Source organism: Neolamprologus brichardi, chromosome 7, assembly GCF_056152115.1.
Source record: "Neolamprologus brichardi isolate AB-2024 chromosome 7, ASM5615211v1, whole genome shotgun sequence".
NCBI lineage: Eukaryota > Metazoa > Chordata > Actinopteri > Cichliformes > Cichlidae > Neolamprologus > Neolamprologus brichardi.
The window spans coordinates 4,109,199-4,126,310 of record NC_142110.1 but is presented as its reverse complement, the minus strand read 5'-3'; the positions used below and the strand labels follow the sequence as shown (position 1 = coordinate 4,126,310).

The 17,112-nt window shown below is 39.4% G+C and overlaps 1 protein-coding gene across 3 annotated transcripts in view; it reads left to right on the top strand.

Annotated features, from left to right (window-relative positions):
- srgap1a (SLIT-ROBO Rho GTPase activating protein 1a) overlaps nucleotides 1-17,112 on the top strand; it is a 95,159-nt gene that overhangs the window by 29,874 nt on the left and 48,173 nt on the right. For all 3 annotated transcript variants that reach the window (XM_087842882.1, XM_087842883.1, XM_087842884.1), the window contains exons 2-3: nucleotides 2,414-2,609; nucleotides 12,011-12,173. In XM_087842882.1, the coding sequence (XP_087699008.1) occupies nucleotides 2,414-2,609; nucleotides 12,011-12,173 (359 nt within the window). The remainder of the gene's footprint in view (nucleotides 1-2,413; nucleotides 2,610-12,010; nucleotides 12,174-17,112) is intronic.

Sequence of the window (17,112 nt, the reverse complement as noted above, 5' to 3'; positions counted from 1 at the left end):
TAATCCACAAGTTTCACTTTGATTCCTAACAGGCTGTGCTTATGCTTTCTCTTTACTACACCCATGTAGGGTACTGACCAGTAGTTTTAACAAACACAGAAGCACAACCAGTTAGCTAAAAGTAGGGCTGCCACGATTACGTCGACTATCAAAATCGTCGACGACCGATTTAATATTTTCGGAGACGTCTGTTACCCACTAGCTCGATAGCTAGCCGGGGGCTAGGCTCACTAGAGCCGTGAGAACACCGGACTCCCGGCAAATCGTTTTCAAACCCACCGCCATCTTTCGCTACTCAGGTTAAACATGATATATAAGTCACTTAAATAACTTAAAAATGTTATTGTTTGGCTTTTTTTTGTAGTATTTTATTTGTTCCTGAGTAAATCGGTTTGGCTGAGATTAAAGTTATAGTTTTTACACAGCTGAATAAACGGTCAAGCAGACAGCTGATTATCAGAAGTGTGAGATGCTGGAGAATATACTCCGGTGTCCTGTTATATTTTAGATAGCAAGGAGTTTATTAAACTTCACCGAAATAATCTGCAAATTTAATTAAAATTTAAGAAACTATCATCTTGTCTTTATTTTTAGTTAGCACATACCTTAAACACTTAAAGCTGTAATCTAATGATAGTTATATAAGAGCAGATGCTGCTGGTGCAATAAGCTGTACGTTTTACGTCCAGTGGATGATGATCTGATTAGTCGACTAATCACAAAAATAATCGGTGACTAGTCGACTATCAAAATAATCGTTTGTGGCAGCCCGAGCTAAAAGTAGTGAATACATGGTTAGCTAACACTAGCAAATAGCAACTCAAAAGTAACAGAAAAAATATGTAAATAAATATAGGAAAATTCTCAGTGTAGCTGAGATTCATTCATATGATGTTGATGTCATTTCACTGAAGATCTTACACCGCTTTTAATCTAAAGTGAAGCACAAGAATACTCCTCAAAGGAAAGCAATGGTTTGCTATGATATGTTTAGGTAAAAGCTATCTGGGTTTAGATCTCTGTTCACAGTTTCTACTCAGTGATAATGTCAGTAACTGCACCTTACAGCTCATGAAAAGGATTTCTCTACTGAGTAATCAGAAATAATGAGAAGAATCCAGTGATAGTGCTTGAAAGGCAAAGGAAATGTATGAAGTTTTGCTATTGAAATTGTTTTTTTCAAATTCACTCTTTTATTAGAAAAAGCAGAAAAACAGATTAAACACTTTTTTAAAATGTCAAATGGTCATTTGAGCTGATATCAAAAATGACATAAAAACCTTGAATTCAGTTCCATAAATGTAGTCGTCTTTTTCTGAATGACCCAGGATGATTAAATCTTTAACCCAATCAGGCTGGTTTGGTTTTTGTATAATGATTTGTGAGGCATTACAAGTTGTCATCTTAGTGTTTTCTACCTTTAGAATTAGGGATCACTCCACTCTTCTCTCCAGTGGTGTTGGCTTTAAATCACCTCATTAATCTGCTTCCTTTGCTGAAGATGTCTGACCAGGCTGCGCCCATTAGGTAAAATCCATTATACGTGGCCGTGGTGAGACAGAACACACAGAGGAAACAATTTGTGTGCGACTGTCTTCATGCAAGTGTGTGTGTGTGTGTGTGTGTGTGTGCACTCCCAGTTGCCCTGTTGAGCACGTAAATTTAAACGAGGGCCACGCTGACAACCGTGATTTCTCAGAAAAGACCTTAGAGGGTCATTTACCTGCATGTACAGCTTGTTTATGTGATGCCTGGTGTTGTCCCTCTGCCTTCTTAAGTGGATTTTCACTGATGAGCACCAATGAGAATGCATGTATCTGTGTTTGTGTGTGTGCGCGTGCATGCACGGGTCTGCGCTGCAGCCTCGGTATGACGTGAATCAGCTTCCATTCATCCTTGAGTTATTTTCAGCCTTAATGAAACACCTGAGACCAGTCGACAACCTCATATCTTTACAAGCATTCATACAACCCATAACTAAGGGATAATAAGCTACGGTGGGCCTATCAGTTGCACTCCTATGCACACGTACTATCATGTAATTGCTCGCATTGCTGATCATTTGTCCCATTTACCTATCAATACATTTTAAACATTTTATGCTTGCATGTCCAGTTTTAAGCCAAATTGTGCACCTTCATACTGATATTTTTCAAGTATTTTAACATTTAAGAGAGTGTAGTTTTCAAAATAAGAGCCAATTTAACAGGTAATACATGCGATTACTGCAGAAATAACTGTTGAATGTAATCATTTAGCTAGTTTAGCTCTATTACAAGATCTCAGAAAGCTAAAACATCAGTATATGAGTACCAGCCTGACATATGTGTTTCTGTGGCTTCTTCTCATCCATTCAGTTTGTAGCTCCTAATATATTTATATTTATATATTTTTTTAATTTGTGTTTTTTCAGAGATCAGGGCCCAGTTAGTGGAGCAGCAGAAATGTCTGGACCAGCAGACAGAAATGCGGGTCCAGCTGCTGCAGGACCTCCAGGATTTCTTCAGGAAGAAGGCGGAGATTGAGATGGAGTACTCCAGAAACCTCGAGAAGCTGGCCGAACGCTTCATGGCAAAGACTCGCAGCACTAAAGATCACCAGCAATACAAGTGAGAGGAAACTGTCTTGATGTTTGTCTGTCGTCAATGTGTTTCTTATGTAACACGGGTCCAATAATAATCTTTAACTGTTGCTCTGTAATTCTAAGCTTTTATAGATTTTTGCCTCACAAATATGGATGTAACAAATCTCTAAATTAATCAGATCAGGCATTGGCTAGTTCACCAACCAGGCAGTTTTTCTATTGGTGTTACCTGACCTCTTTCTCTGTTTACGTCCTAGAAATGGTCATACAAAAAAGGTCCAGAATCATCAGGTTCCTACAATGTGTGTGCGGCCAAATTTGTTCTTATCACTGTGCATTATTGGTGAATCAGAATTATACAGGCCCAGTTTAGTGGTGAGGTTGTTTTAACAGAGAAATCTGCCTTGTTAAAGCATGACGAGGTCTAACTAAAGAAAAACAGGATAGTGTCAGAGGAGGAATTTGAAAAGGTACATTTTCCAGTGTGTTTCATGACAATTTGTACTGGTGAAGGGTTGCCTGTTTGAATGTGTAGAACTAGAGGTGGGAATCACCATACATCCCACGATACGATATTATCACAATACTTAACGCACGATACGATATTATTGCATTTTTTTTAAAATACTTTGCGATATTCAGATTCTGTACATAAAGGTAAACTTTATCAATATTCATTTTATCTAATATCAAAGTCTCACACTCAGTCTTTCTCTCATTTCAGTTTTATTGTTGACAAACTGAACGGTTTGTATTACAGTCTAGTCCAACTTAACTGAATCAACCATCTGGTACAATTATAGCTATTCTGAACTATGCAGTTTATGAAAACTATGCAGCCCCTTCAGCAACTGAAGAATTTGAAAGTAAATTAAAACAAAATATAATTTTACATTAAATAAAAAAGTTTTAAACTTAATTAAAATAAAACATGTCTTAAATTAAAATAAGTAAACTGTCATGTTTATTGCTGCCAAAAAACAAGTTAAACACATTTGGACAGTGAAGGAATGTCAGGATTCTTGCTCAGAAAAAGGATCAACATGCTCTGAAGTCAGAGCACAAAAACCTTTTTGTAACAAAATATCGATTTCTGCTGTCCCTGTATCCATACATTATTAGCAAACAAAATATCACAATACTACACAGTATCGATTTTTTCCCCCACCCCTATGTAGAACCATGTAGTGTTTTATATTAATATATTGAGAATATTACATCATTGTAGCAGAGGAGCTTCTTGAATAATCCATCTTGACTTTTCATTTTGCATTTCTGTGTGTGCCACACTAGACACAAGTAATGAGGACAAAGTGCTGTGAATGTCATCATAAGAACATATTAGAAGTTATCTAGTGGATGGGGTATTATTTTGATACAGTTGCTAAATATATTCTAAAATTGGCAAAGCTGTTATAAAACGGATTAGAGTTAAGATCTTTGACAGTTTCTGTACTTTATAATTTGGATATTTGGATATATTTAGTTCTCAAGGAGTATTTTTGTTTGGTATCTACCCTTAAACAAAAATACCAAAGTGTAGTGAGAAGAAAAACTGTTTGCTTTCATTCTGTTTGTCTTCTTTCTCGCCCTGTCCTCCTCCCTCTTCTTCCGCTGTATTTATTGTGCATCGGTTTGTCTCGGAGGCTTTTTGATCGATTTTGACACAGTTAAGTATAGTGTGCTTTTTGGCCTTATTAGTAGGAGGTGGCTCATGGAAAAAGCAGACATTAGCATATCGTTTGAACTTGTGGTGGAGCAAAAATAAAATGTATGTTTGTCCTCGCTGTCTGCAAATAGCCCCTGCTCTCTGTCTGAAGTTCCAATGGCTCTAGCAGCTGTGCGTGCCCATGTGTGTAACCAGTGAGAGGACTCTGGTATGGCGCTCTGTGGTTTTCATTGTATGATGTACAGTCTGGTCACTTCATTCACAGGGTAAACATTTGGCATCTGCCTAGGAGCATATTTCTTAAGTAAATATAAGACGTTTGAATAACATTAAGAATTCTCCTGCGGGTTTTAAATCATGTGGCCCATATTTTTGCGTTCACATAAGCACGTACAATAAGGCTTCAGTATTCTCCAGGCTGTTTTCATTGGACAAATTTGTGTGTGGTGTGAAAAACCGTTTTTATTCTGTCTGTAGCATGATGTCCATGTTTATTAGCGATGCACTGGTTCTATTAGCAAAAGCTAAGGGGTCAAAATAATATTTGCAAATACTAGGTAATAACGTAATATTTGTTTTAAGGGTCTAGGAGTTCATTGGTCCCATATCAGACGACACCAAGCTCGGCTTAACCCTGGAGAACCCATGGGGTCAGATCCTACCCCATTGGTTTACTGGGGAAACCATGGGGTCAAATTTGATCCCATGGGTTCTCCAGATACTATTTATTCAACTTAGTAGCAAATACATGCGTCAGAGAATATTAGTTTACTGAAATAAGTATTTACATCATTTACCTAAATTATTGAAGTTGAGTGTGAGAGTTAGTTGGTTCCTGCATGCTGGTTTTAAAGTTTTGCTACTTTCCTGCTCATACTGTGAGCGTAGATTTGACCACAATGCAATTGGTTAAAAAATATTGAAGACATAAAAAGAAAAGCTGTTGTGTTGAGTGCGAAATGCTTTCAAACTGTTGAGCCTTTGCAGTTTGCTTCCTCTATGCTGTTAGCTCTCCTGCTAGCAATTGGTGCACTGCTGCTGCCAGCTGCACAGTAAGCAGAGAACAACTGAAGTGACCTGATGGCCCATAAATCTGACCTTTGTCACTGATACACGGCCCAGCTCTTTGAGTCAGGACTGGACAGAGATTGTTTCCAAATATTAGGTACGTCACTAGATTTGAAATGAACTTGGGGAAAAAATTGGTAAAGCAGCGAGCAGCGAGTTATGGTCTTAGTTAAACAGTATTAGAAGCTGATCAGTGACCCTTCTGATAGTTGGTGAGTGTTTGCTAGCGTGAAACTGGTCGCAGAGAGGTATATGGTGCTGCACCAAAAACCTCCTTGTGATTGTGAAGTGAAGACACTTGCAAACTACTCGCCAAGTCCTAGTGAAACTCTGAAAAATGCAGCACAAACCAGAAATGGTGAAAGTGACTTTTCAGTTGCACGACAGCACGCAACATAAATGTCAAATGCTGACAGACAAATCGACATACTTCATGCAAATTACAGGTGACTGTGGCAGTCTGCTAGTGATCAAAACCATCACAACACCTTCGTTATGACCATTCTCACCTTGCAACAGCCAGCAGCCACTCACCAACCAGTTGGGAAATGCAGATTTCCCTAGTAATTGGGAAAGCCAGATGATCTCTGACTGAGGCTTAAGGAAGGCTATGGAATCATCCACAATGGCAGATCAGCTCATCTACATAAGTCGCTTTAGCCTGCCTACAGCCGCTGACACCTGCAAGCCACCATCATCTCAGCTCCGCCTACTACGCTGTTATAAGTAATGATCAATAACACGCCATTGCCTACTCCATTATGAGCTGCTGATGCTTCAGATCCAGCTTTCTGTGTATGGACACGGTCGGGCAGGGAGCCATATTGCTAAATTTAAACTTCTGCTTATTTTGACTGTATTGCTCCTGGTTGAAGTATCGTCCTTTAATCAGCAGCTAAATCTAAGAACTGGTCGAGACCAGCTGTATTCACAAAGTGTTGGCAATGAAGCAGTATTGTTGAGTCTGGTTTGCGTGGCAGATTTTGAGATAAGCGGTCAAGATGTCATTCTTTTTAGTTAAAAATGCATTGATATACAGCATATTCAGTTTCTTTGGAAAGTTCCCTTGTAGGCAGCTTCAAGCCTCATCTCATGGGTATTTGTTTTAGTTGCCTCTAGGAAATGGGGCAAAACACAGGTGGTGGTTGATGCTATGCTTCTGTGATCCCATACCCCCTTCGTATAAACCAAGTTTCTGTGAAGCTATAAAGACACGATGCCACAACTTCCTTCCACCAGTCTGCAAACATCGCCATGTGTGATTGTGTTTGACAAGACTAAACCTAGTTTTCTGCTGTTGGAAGGCAGCTATGTTGTTCTTGAACCATTTACGTGTTACCATAAAGTTCTCGAGCTATTCCAAGCTACGGAAAAGTTTTGACACAGTAGGAGTTCAGTCTTTCTCGGGGGTGAAATGAAGTTTGTGCACATCTGAAAGCACGGACTTTGTGCGACCTGTGGGAGTATTGCGGTTGCTCGCTGCAGGAGAGGAATGCTTCTTGCTTCGGGGGTGCCCTGTACTGAGCTGAGCTATACCTGTGGAGTCTAGGGAGACTGCAGTAGAGGTCTGCTGAACTCTAAAGGTTTTCTGAAGACTGTAGCCACATTTGAAAATGGCCTAACGCAAAAAAAAGTGTAATTTTTAAAGTAATAGTGCTCGTTTCTGCTTCTCAACATACTTCAGCATAACAATAATGATAAATATGTGAATATAGCATCTTACAGGCATCATTACTTTTGATCATTATGTAGTTTAGTATTTTTCTAAGCTACTTCCTGTTCTGCTGTTGAATTAGTTTGAATTCTGAGACTCTTGTTGTCCAAGAGAACTTTTGTTTTGCGGTTAACTATGAAGAGATCATTGTGTAGTTCTGTTTTTAGGTTTTGTTCTTCAGCTTTATTATAGAAGTAAACGCAGTGCGCAGCATTGGAAAAAATTGTCCCACTTAAACGTAATAATTAGCAGCTATAAAGTCAAATTGGGACACTTTAGAGAACACATGCTGTTAAACATCTTGTTTTACGTTGGTCTAAGCAAAAGTGTAATAGATCCGAAAACTTTCAGAGCTTTAAGTGTCCAGGATGTTTGGCGATGCTGCAGTAAAGCAGACAGCAGCAGCTTCTGAGTGCAGCACATCAGTTTTGAAAATGACACTAGGGCACTTCAGAGCCACCGGTTTAGTTTTGGTTTTTTTGTGGGGGGGATCTTCTTGAAAGAAAACAAAATTACAGCGCTGTCCACTGCAGCACTCTGTGGGAGAGCCATCCATTTGTGTTTCGGCGGCTGTTTGCAGAACACACACAAATGAACAAATATGGGCAAACACTCTCTTCTCTCTCTCCCCCAGTCTTTCTTAAACACACACATGCAAACAACCAGATACTGTATTATGCAACGTTTGTTCAGGGAGGGGACGTGGAATCGGAGAGCAAAAGAATAACTGAAATATTTATGTAGCATCAGCCACAACTGGGATTGTCTTAAATATGCTGCTTTTATCTCAAATTAAGCCGCTGGTTAGAGGACTTCCTCACTTTGTCTCAGAGGATTAGCAGGAGGTGTGGAAAACATCGTGGCTGCTTAGTCTGTGTAATGCCACACATAACTACCTGCCGTTTAGGGAAAACTGCTGACGCATTGTCATTTGATTAAGTTCAACTTTGTTGGGATTCTTTCACAGAACCAGTGATGAAGAAAATGCTGCACTTCCTGTGGTCATTATGAGCCTTTGGCATTCTGTTGCTTCCTTTTAAAATGTAAATGTGTACTCAAATAAGCAGAAAGACTGCACCGCGAGTCACCTTCGGTTGGTGCTGGAGATTTGTGCAATTTAAAGTGAAACGTTTTGGGGTTTTTTTTTTTAAATTGTGTGGCACTAGACATCTTTTCTATTTTGCCATTTCTATTGATAAGACCTTCTGTTTAAATACTGAATTGGTATCCTTCATTTTTAGTGTCATCCTGCTGTATGAGAGTGCAAGTATGGTGACATTGTTCCTCTGTCCTCCCCCACCCCTCTTCTACACACGAGTTCCTCTTTTCATACCTGTGTTTGGCTCTTGTGGGGAGTCCTGTCTATCTGTCACTGTTCTGTCTGACCCAGTTCCTGCCCTGGCTGAGGGGGAAATGATGACAGTGAGAGACTTTCCTGCCATTATATGTGGGGTTAGCAACTCCCAGGGGGTTATGTCGTCACAGCCTGTGTGGGTTTCCCACTTGTTTTTGTGCCTGTCCTCTTTATACTTTGTGAAGGGGGCTGACCCTACTAACTCAAACTTTCTTTCTTTTTTTTTAACAAATTGATTTAATTTGATAACATATGCTACACTGTTACTTATGCTACGTTATTCTTTAAATGTCTCAGATTTAATCAAATTTCATGTGAAAGATGGATGCCGTTTTTGTTGGATGCCCTGGATGTTATTAGCCATGTGCACATAGATTACAGGTTACTTCATGTGTTAAATTAGGTTAAACTTAGTAATGCTGTCCTATAGGGCTGCCACAATTAGTCGACTAGTCACGATTAGTCGACTAGTCACGATTAGTCGACTATCAAAATCGTCGACGACTGATGTAATAGTCGACGTGTCGTTTGAAGCTTTGTAAGATCACAAAAGACGCAGGAATAAGTAGTAGGATTTAAGAGTGTAATAACGGACTGAAACAGAAGATGGCAGCACTGCATGTACAAGGATGCCAGCTGCCGTTAAACCCCGAAGAAAAAGAAGTAGCTCTGTCCCAGAATTCATAGCGCAGCGCAGCTCAGTTTCCAACAATGGCGGCAGCTAGTTAGTTTTAATATTACTCTTATTATTCTTTCTGGGTCACAAAATAAACCTTTAACATATTTTCAGGCGAGAATGTAGCTGTGTAAACATCAAATATCTGCTCAGTTTATCAAGACACCACATATTTTCAAAAGCGCTCCGAGGTTTTCGGAGACGTCTGTTAGCCACTAGCTGGATAGTTAGCCGGGGGCAAGGCTAACTAGAGCCGCTGAGAACACCGGACTCACGGCAAATCGTTTTCAAACCCACCGCCGTCTTTCGCTACTCAGGTTAAACATATAAAAGTCACTTAGATAACTTCAAAATGTTATTGTTTGGCTTTTTTTAGTATTTTATTTGTTCCTGAGTAAATTGGTTTGACTGAGATTAAAGTTATAGTTTTTACACAGCTGAATAAACTTCAAGCAGACAGCTGATTATCAGAAGTGTGAGATGCTCGAGAATTTACTCCGGTGTCCCGTTATATTTTAGATAGCAAGGAGTTTATTAAACTTCACCGAAACAATCTGCAAATTTCATTCAAATTTAATAAACTATCATCTTGTCTTTATTTTTAGTTAGCACATACCTTAAACACTTAAAGCTGTAAGCTAATGATAGTTATATAAGAGCAGATGCTGCTGGTGCAATAAGCTGTACGCTGTACATCCAATGGATGATGATCTGATTAGTCGACTAATCGCAAAAATAATCGGTGACTAGTCGACTATCAAAATAATCGTTTGTGGCAGCCTTACTGTACTATGGGGGTTTTTTTTGCAGCCTGAGGAGTCAATTTACCAGTATTAAATTGTTTAGTGGCTTGTGGCGTTTTATGTCCAGCTTCTTGTCAGTGACCTACAGAACATTATTCATCTGGACCTGAGAACATGAGTGAATTAATAAACACAAACTAGTACTGTTCCCACAAGTCTAGATTGAGTGCTGTAGAATGGATCTGATACATAATGCAGAAAGGATTTCTATAGTAATTGCTCTTTGACAGATGGTGAGTGATGCCGTCAAGCAGAGTTACTGCTTGAGTAAGTGTGAGTGTGAGAATCTATATTTTTCTCCGTGTGTAAAAGTTATTTATACACACAAATGTGGTTAAAACATGTATTTGTGCTAAATGGCTCATTTTAATTTACACTTTTACTTAGACCACAACTTCACATGGTGCTGTGAGGGAAGGTACAGTGAACTAACTTGCAATGAAGGGCACATTCACAGGGCTGACGTCAGGGACAGCTGGGGAAAGCAAATCAGGGAACTAATGTATTAAAATGATATGCTGCTGCTTTGTGATGCCGCCATTATCACAGGCAATGTATTGCAATGCTATTGTCTTAAAATGTAGTTGTTTTATGATTGCCAACCATACTGGACATGTTATCATGTTTGTCTGGTTTCTTTGAAAAATGAATCCCCTTGGATGTTTTTCATGTCTGTGTAGTTGTCTTCCTGTTTTTGCTTAACCTCAGGAAACATTTCAGCTGTTTGGAATGTTTGCATCAGTTGTTCATTTTCTTCATTTTTGCTCAGCAAGCAGATGTGGTGCCAATGTTGAAGGCTAGGTCAGGGCTGGGCAGCTTTGCCAAGTGTAAAGTTTCACCTGTTGCGTTGACAAATGTTGTCCGTCTTTGCAAACTTGCAGAGGTGGAGAGGCGAGTCTCCATATGGTTCCTGAAAGACTTGACCCAAGACCCAGCTTTCAGTTCTCTCCCAAGCACACACACATGTGCACAAGCATGCACACTTATATTCTGTGTCACTTTTTTGCAGGCGGGAGGAATGTTATAGATTAACCCAGAGGAAGTCCGCTTGCGGGCCACTGCTTACACAGGGCCCCAGCTCACTCTGGTCTGGACAGTGTCCTACAGTTAGCCTGGCTGCAGGCGGCACACAGCGCAGGAAACGCCTCTCTGACTTCTGTATTTTTATTTGAATTCTTTTCTATTATTATCCACTATTCTGCAGCTTGTCTTCTTTTCCTTGTCTTTCTTGTTCTTTTTGCAGTTTTACTCTACTCTTCAAGTTCACCTACAACATATACGTGGCTTCTTTAACACCAGTCTACACTGTGTATTTATAGTCTTAGGGACACTCTTCCCTGGTTTTAGAAAATAATTTTTGCTCAGAGCATTGTAGCTCTGCCCTAGAAATGTCACTGATATTTCCAAGTTAGCTGTGTAGTCCTTGTAATATTTTGAGAATCTTTCTGGCCCAGAGCCTGTGGTGCATGGGACATTTAACACCCTGGGACGCCTATGATGAATCTGTCTTCTGCTTTAGTGACAAGCACTGGTGCTCTTGAGGTTTTTTATGGGTGCTCTTGAGGTTTTTGTAAACATCCTGCTTGTCACGATCTCCTGCATTTAGAAAAAAAGAGGAAATGCTGTCTAAACCAGCCAACAGTTGCCAATAGGAAAATGTTCAGATGAATGCATACAGATATTTTGTACAGGCCTGCAAGGTTATTTTGATAATAGTATTGAAGTATGAAATTGTTTTGGGGGCAAATAGATCTTTCTAAACAAAGAATGTCTCATTTAGCTCCTGAATTTTCACAGCAGCACAACAGCTTGGCTTGGAAGTAATGGGTGGTTAACCGTGTAGTCTGAATGAGCCACATTTCAGTCATTCTTTTGTCTGGCACAAAAAAAAAACTGCTTTAATGGGAATTTTGTTGCATTAAATACAACAAAAAAACCAAAAGACCTTAGGTTGCACTAATTATTCTAAAACGATATAAATAGTAAATCCTCTTTAACTCTGTAAAGTGAATTTTACTCCATGATATGTACAATCTGGCACAAAAGTTAACCAAGGAATACCTCCGTTATAACCATTACTTTATAATTTTTCATTTTCATTCCCTAATTTATCTGAACTCTTATTTCCATTGGTTTACTCAGGAAAGACCAGAATCTGCTGTCACCAGTCAACTGTTGGTACCTGCTGCTGAACCAGGTTAGGAGGGAGAGTAAGGACCACGCAACACTGAGTGACATCTACCTCAACAATGTCATCATGAGGTTCATGCAGATCAGCGAGGACTCGACACGGCTACTCAAGAAGGTGAGGGCACAAAAGGCAAAGTAGTTTTTAGAGTTGAGGCAGTGCAAACACACACACACACACACACGCACTAAAGAATGGAAATAAGGTGGCATCTGCTCTTCACACCTGAGACTACGTCCACACTAGCCCGGGTGGATTTGAAAACGGCATTTTTGTCCGCGTCCACACTAGCGTTTTCAGTCGTTTTCACAGAGTTGTGCGTCCACACTGAAACAGCACAAAACGCTTCCAGTCCTGCGCATGCGTGAAAGCGAGTGAGAATTAAAGAATTTGAAGAAAAGCTACCTGGAGCATGTACAGACTGATATTAATCTTTTTTCAGGGCTGTCAAAATTGAGAGCAAACAAAACAACTGCTGTATAACGCCCTCCGCTGTCTTTGTTTATTGGTCACATGACTGCATCACATGACTAAAATGCGTCATCGTTTTAGAAAGTCTGCGTTTTCGAGTGTCCACACTGCGACGGGGCAGCTCCGTTTTGAAATGTATGCGTTTTCGAGAGCGTTTTCAAAACGCTGCGTTTTTCCTTGAGGAAAACGGCGTCTCGGTGTGGACGGGAGGCCAAAGCGGAGAGAAAACGATGCGTTTTCAAACGGAAACGCATTAAAATGGTAAATGGTCTGTATTTATATAGCGCTTTACTTGGTCCTAAGGACCCCAAAGTGCTTTACATATCCAGTCATTCACCCATTCACACACTGGTGATGAAGCTACATTGTAGCAACAGCCGCCCTGGGGCGCACTGACAGAGGCGAGGCTGCCGGACACTGGCGCCACCGGGCCCTCTGACCACCACCAGTAGGCAACGGGTGAAGTGTCTTGCCCAAGGACACAACGGGGCTCGAACCGGCAACCTTCTGATTACAAGACGAACGCCTAACTCTTGAGCCACGATCGCCCCATTAGTGTGGACGTAGCCTAAAAATGACTTTTGAGTCTTTTTATTTGTGCTATAAGAATTGCAGCAGGTGTTTTTCATTTAGTTTTCATTCATTTCCTTTATGGTTTAAAGGGAAAAACTTGTTTTTTTAAAACAAAGAAAATCAGCACAATTTCTTTGCAAATTTGCAGGAATTCATGGCACTTTTCAGCCTTGTTTATCGTACAACTGTATAACAAAACACTCATGTACTTGATATATAACACAAATGACCTTTTATAAGTTAATAAATTAGTATTTTTCTCTGCATCACCCTTTCCTTGTCTACTTAAATTCTCATAGTCTCATTTTGACTGCTTTTGAAGGTTTTTTTGTTCATTATACCGATGTTTGACCTCTGCTAGAAATGGGTCACATGTGCCTTTTTCTTTGATCAACAAAACGCTCAAAGTCACCACTAACATGATCCAGATTCTTCGTAGCGGTCACATTGGGCAGCAGTGTCTCCAGGCCCTCATGTTATATAAACAATCTTTCACTTTTAATGCATCCATTCATTCAAAAACAGTGTATATTTAGTTGCATGATATGCAGGATATATATTCAGCATTGCGTTTGATGGTATGATGGTCTGTGGCGCTCCCGTGGTTTCGTTTTGTGAATTAAGAGTAATGCGCTGGGAGCTCGGTCACCAGTCTTTCAGATTCAGAACGTCTTCGGTCTCTCATGGTTTTATGACCAAAACCAATCTGCTGCATTTTCTACCACAAAGCTGACGACTCCCTAACAGATTATGAGCTCCTATGTTGCAGGAGTCACATGAACTCACCGCAAACCTAAATTACAAAGTGTCTTTTCTTCAGAGGAGCGCCTTTGTGTCATTTTAGCTTGCACAACCTTTTTATCCTTTCTCTTTTTATGCTCCACTTTCTTGCAAACCTCCAAGATCTTATCTGATTAAAAAGAAGGAAACATTTATTTTTTTAAATTTGGTCTTCAAAGCAGTATAATTTCTTGGTTTTTAAATGATTGCCTTGAACCCCCAGCAGACTCACAGGAAGCTGCAACACTCATTTCCCTTTAAAGGGCTCTGGTTCTACTAACGAGGCCAGATGTGAAACAGACAGTATTTTCTCAAAGTTTTGTCTTGTTGCGAATACCGGGGGAAATTTAAAACAAGAATAATCATGAAAACTATTCGTATATAAATATGACTTTAATCCATTTCAATGTGCTGGCAACTCCTTTGTTTTATTTATTACAAATAAGAGCATATAAAATGTGCGATTTGTGTGATTTCCGTTTCTCAGCATCACTGCAGAGCTACTCGATATCAGAGATGTAAGAAGTCACTTTAATATTCGTGCAGGACTGCAGGGTGTCATCAGTCAGGAAACGGTGATGTTTGGACTTCATGTAGTTGATGTCTGAGAAAACCTGCTCACATGTGGATCCAAAGATGACAGATACGGAGATACATTTGTCAAAAAAAGGGTTGCAAATGCACACAAAATTTGAATTTATTTATTTAAAAGGGACAGTGCAGTTAAACATAGTTCAAGTGCAAGACATGAGACTGATGTACCGGTTTATAGCTACTGCTAATTTTCAACAATTGTCCCTTGTTGGGCTTACAATCTAAATAAATACATATTACAATAAAACATACATTTTCATAAAACCAAATTACATCATAAATACAATTACAATTGATAGACAATAATTTAAAATAAAATTAAAATCATCAGATAAAATGACTACAACTTTGGTTTCCCTTTAACCTTCAATGTAAAAGATCTAATGTCTGTAATCAGTTTGATATCGGTTGGAAGTGTGTTCCACAGATGGCAGGCCTTTATAGAAAAAGCTGACTGACCGAATGTAGATCTGCGATATAATATCTTGCAGTTGATCCACAACTGTAAGCTAAGCTTTGCAAATGTGTACAATGACCTTTTGAGGACTCACACGCACGTGCTTCAATCCACACACAAAACAAAAAGCCACCATGTAAAACTATTTTACAGATGCAAACATCCAAACCTGAATAAATACGAATCATTTATGCACAATTTATAAAGTTCAGCTTCACGAAGGCGATCATTTTCACTTTCAAAAAACCTCCTGTGTATACAGAGTCTAAACCTACACGTAACATGTGGGCGAGCGCCTGATACGCTGATACGTCACACAGGGAAGGTTGTGCCTGTAACATTTAACATTTTCTTATTTTAGCCACAGCCGAGGAGCGAAAGAGCCGCGAGTCACCGACCTCTGTCCTGGCTTAACTTACTTTCACAATCATAATGATAGACTACTTTCAATGATGATACATATTTCTAGTGCAGCTCAGAAACTCCTCACAAACTGTGGAGTAGTGCAGTCCTGTCATTACTCCACCTGCATCCCCATCACTGCTGTGGAATCTGCAGTATCGAGCCACTTTATAGACTGTCCTTTTAAAGTTGGCATTTACTTTGTGTATCCAGGTGACATTGCGCAGACAAGAAGCAGTCTGATGGGAGGTCCCAGCTCATTGGAGACCCGAGACACAGCTCGCACTCTAATTAAAGCTTCCCCGAGCCTTTGATCTCAGCAGAGCTTCAATAACGAGGCACAAACAACAGAGAAGTCCCCCATGTTACGTGGACTCCCTCACAGCTTTGAGGAGACAGCTGTACTCTTGTCATCCTTCCACCACATCAAAGACCCGTGTTTATATTTCCTTGTATGTTCAGGTTTCATGCTGCGAGGTGCAGCAGCGGAGGAGGGACCACATAGTGGCCATATTGTCTTCGTCAACATCCTCTGGTTGCTGTTCGGCGTGTGCATTTATTTCTTTAGTTCTGCACTGTGGTCACTTAAAAAGAAACCACGGCTTTCTTTAGAAGCACCACATTTTTTCCTCTTTTTTTTGTGTGTGTGTTTAAACGCAAGACTCGAGTAGCGAGCTTTTTCTGTCTTTATGCTTGGAAAGATCTTCTCACATGTTAAGTTTTCATTATTCATACAACTGGCTCTTTGTTTTGCTCTGCCCTGTTTTATTCATGAAAGTGATATTCTGTGGCAGCAGCTACATGGTGGATTTCCTAGAGCTCGAGGCACTTTTGAACTTAAAGCAACACATAAGTTTACAAAAAGGTGTAAATATTGAAAGAATTCAAGCTGAATCTATTTAACTGATTTGGTGTAATAACAAAAAGTGTAATATCCCAGAATCCACTACCAGCACCTCTAATATGGTGCTTAATCTGCACTGGTCACTCCACTTTATTGTTATTGATATTTATATTTAAAAAGTGCAATACTTTTTTTCTTTTTTCTGCTGCTCATTCCTGTGCAATATCCCATCTGCCCTCCCGTCATATTTCTTTTCAAGATTTTCTTATTTAATCACTAGTGTACATATATTTATATTTATAGATACATATATATTTAGTCATCTTTTCTCTTTTACCACGTCTCTCTAATATTTTGCTCTTTACTATTTTTTTATTATTTTATTTTATTATATTTTCTTCTACTGTACCATGCTGCTGAGTGACTGCTGCTCATCAAACACATTTCATAGCAATGTTGACCCTGTGCTAACTTGCATATGACAAATAAAACTGAAAACTGAAACTGCAAATGTATTACTCCACCACTCAATGTTAATTCAGCGCAGCTGTGGAGTAAACCTAACAGTAGCGATTGTAGCTGCCCACTTGGAATTACCACTCGTGACGCAGAGAGCTTCGACTGATGCAACTTTATTCTCTCCTGTTTAAACCACCGACAATATGGCACCGTGAAAACTATAAAGATGCACAAACAAATACCATTAAACATTTAAGTAAAAAGTGCAGAAATGTTCACATTTTACCATAGAAAATTATTTTGATTAACTCAAATAGTGACATTGACATAAATCAATAGTTTTTAAACTATTTATGTTACAGCATTTAATAAAATGAATTAACGACGACCTTTCTATCTCTTAAATACATAAACAATCATTTGCATTATTAAACCAACCTCTTTCTGCTTCCAAGGGTGCTAATCATGCTGAACCA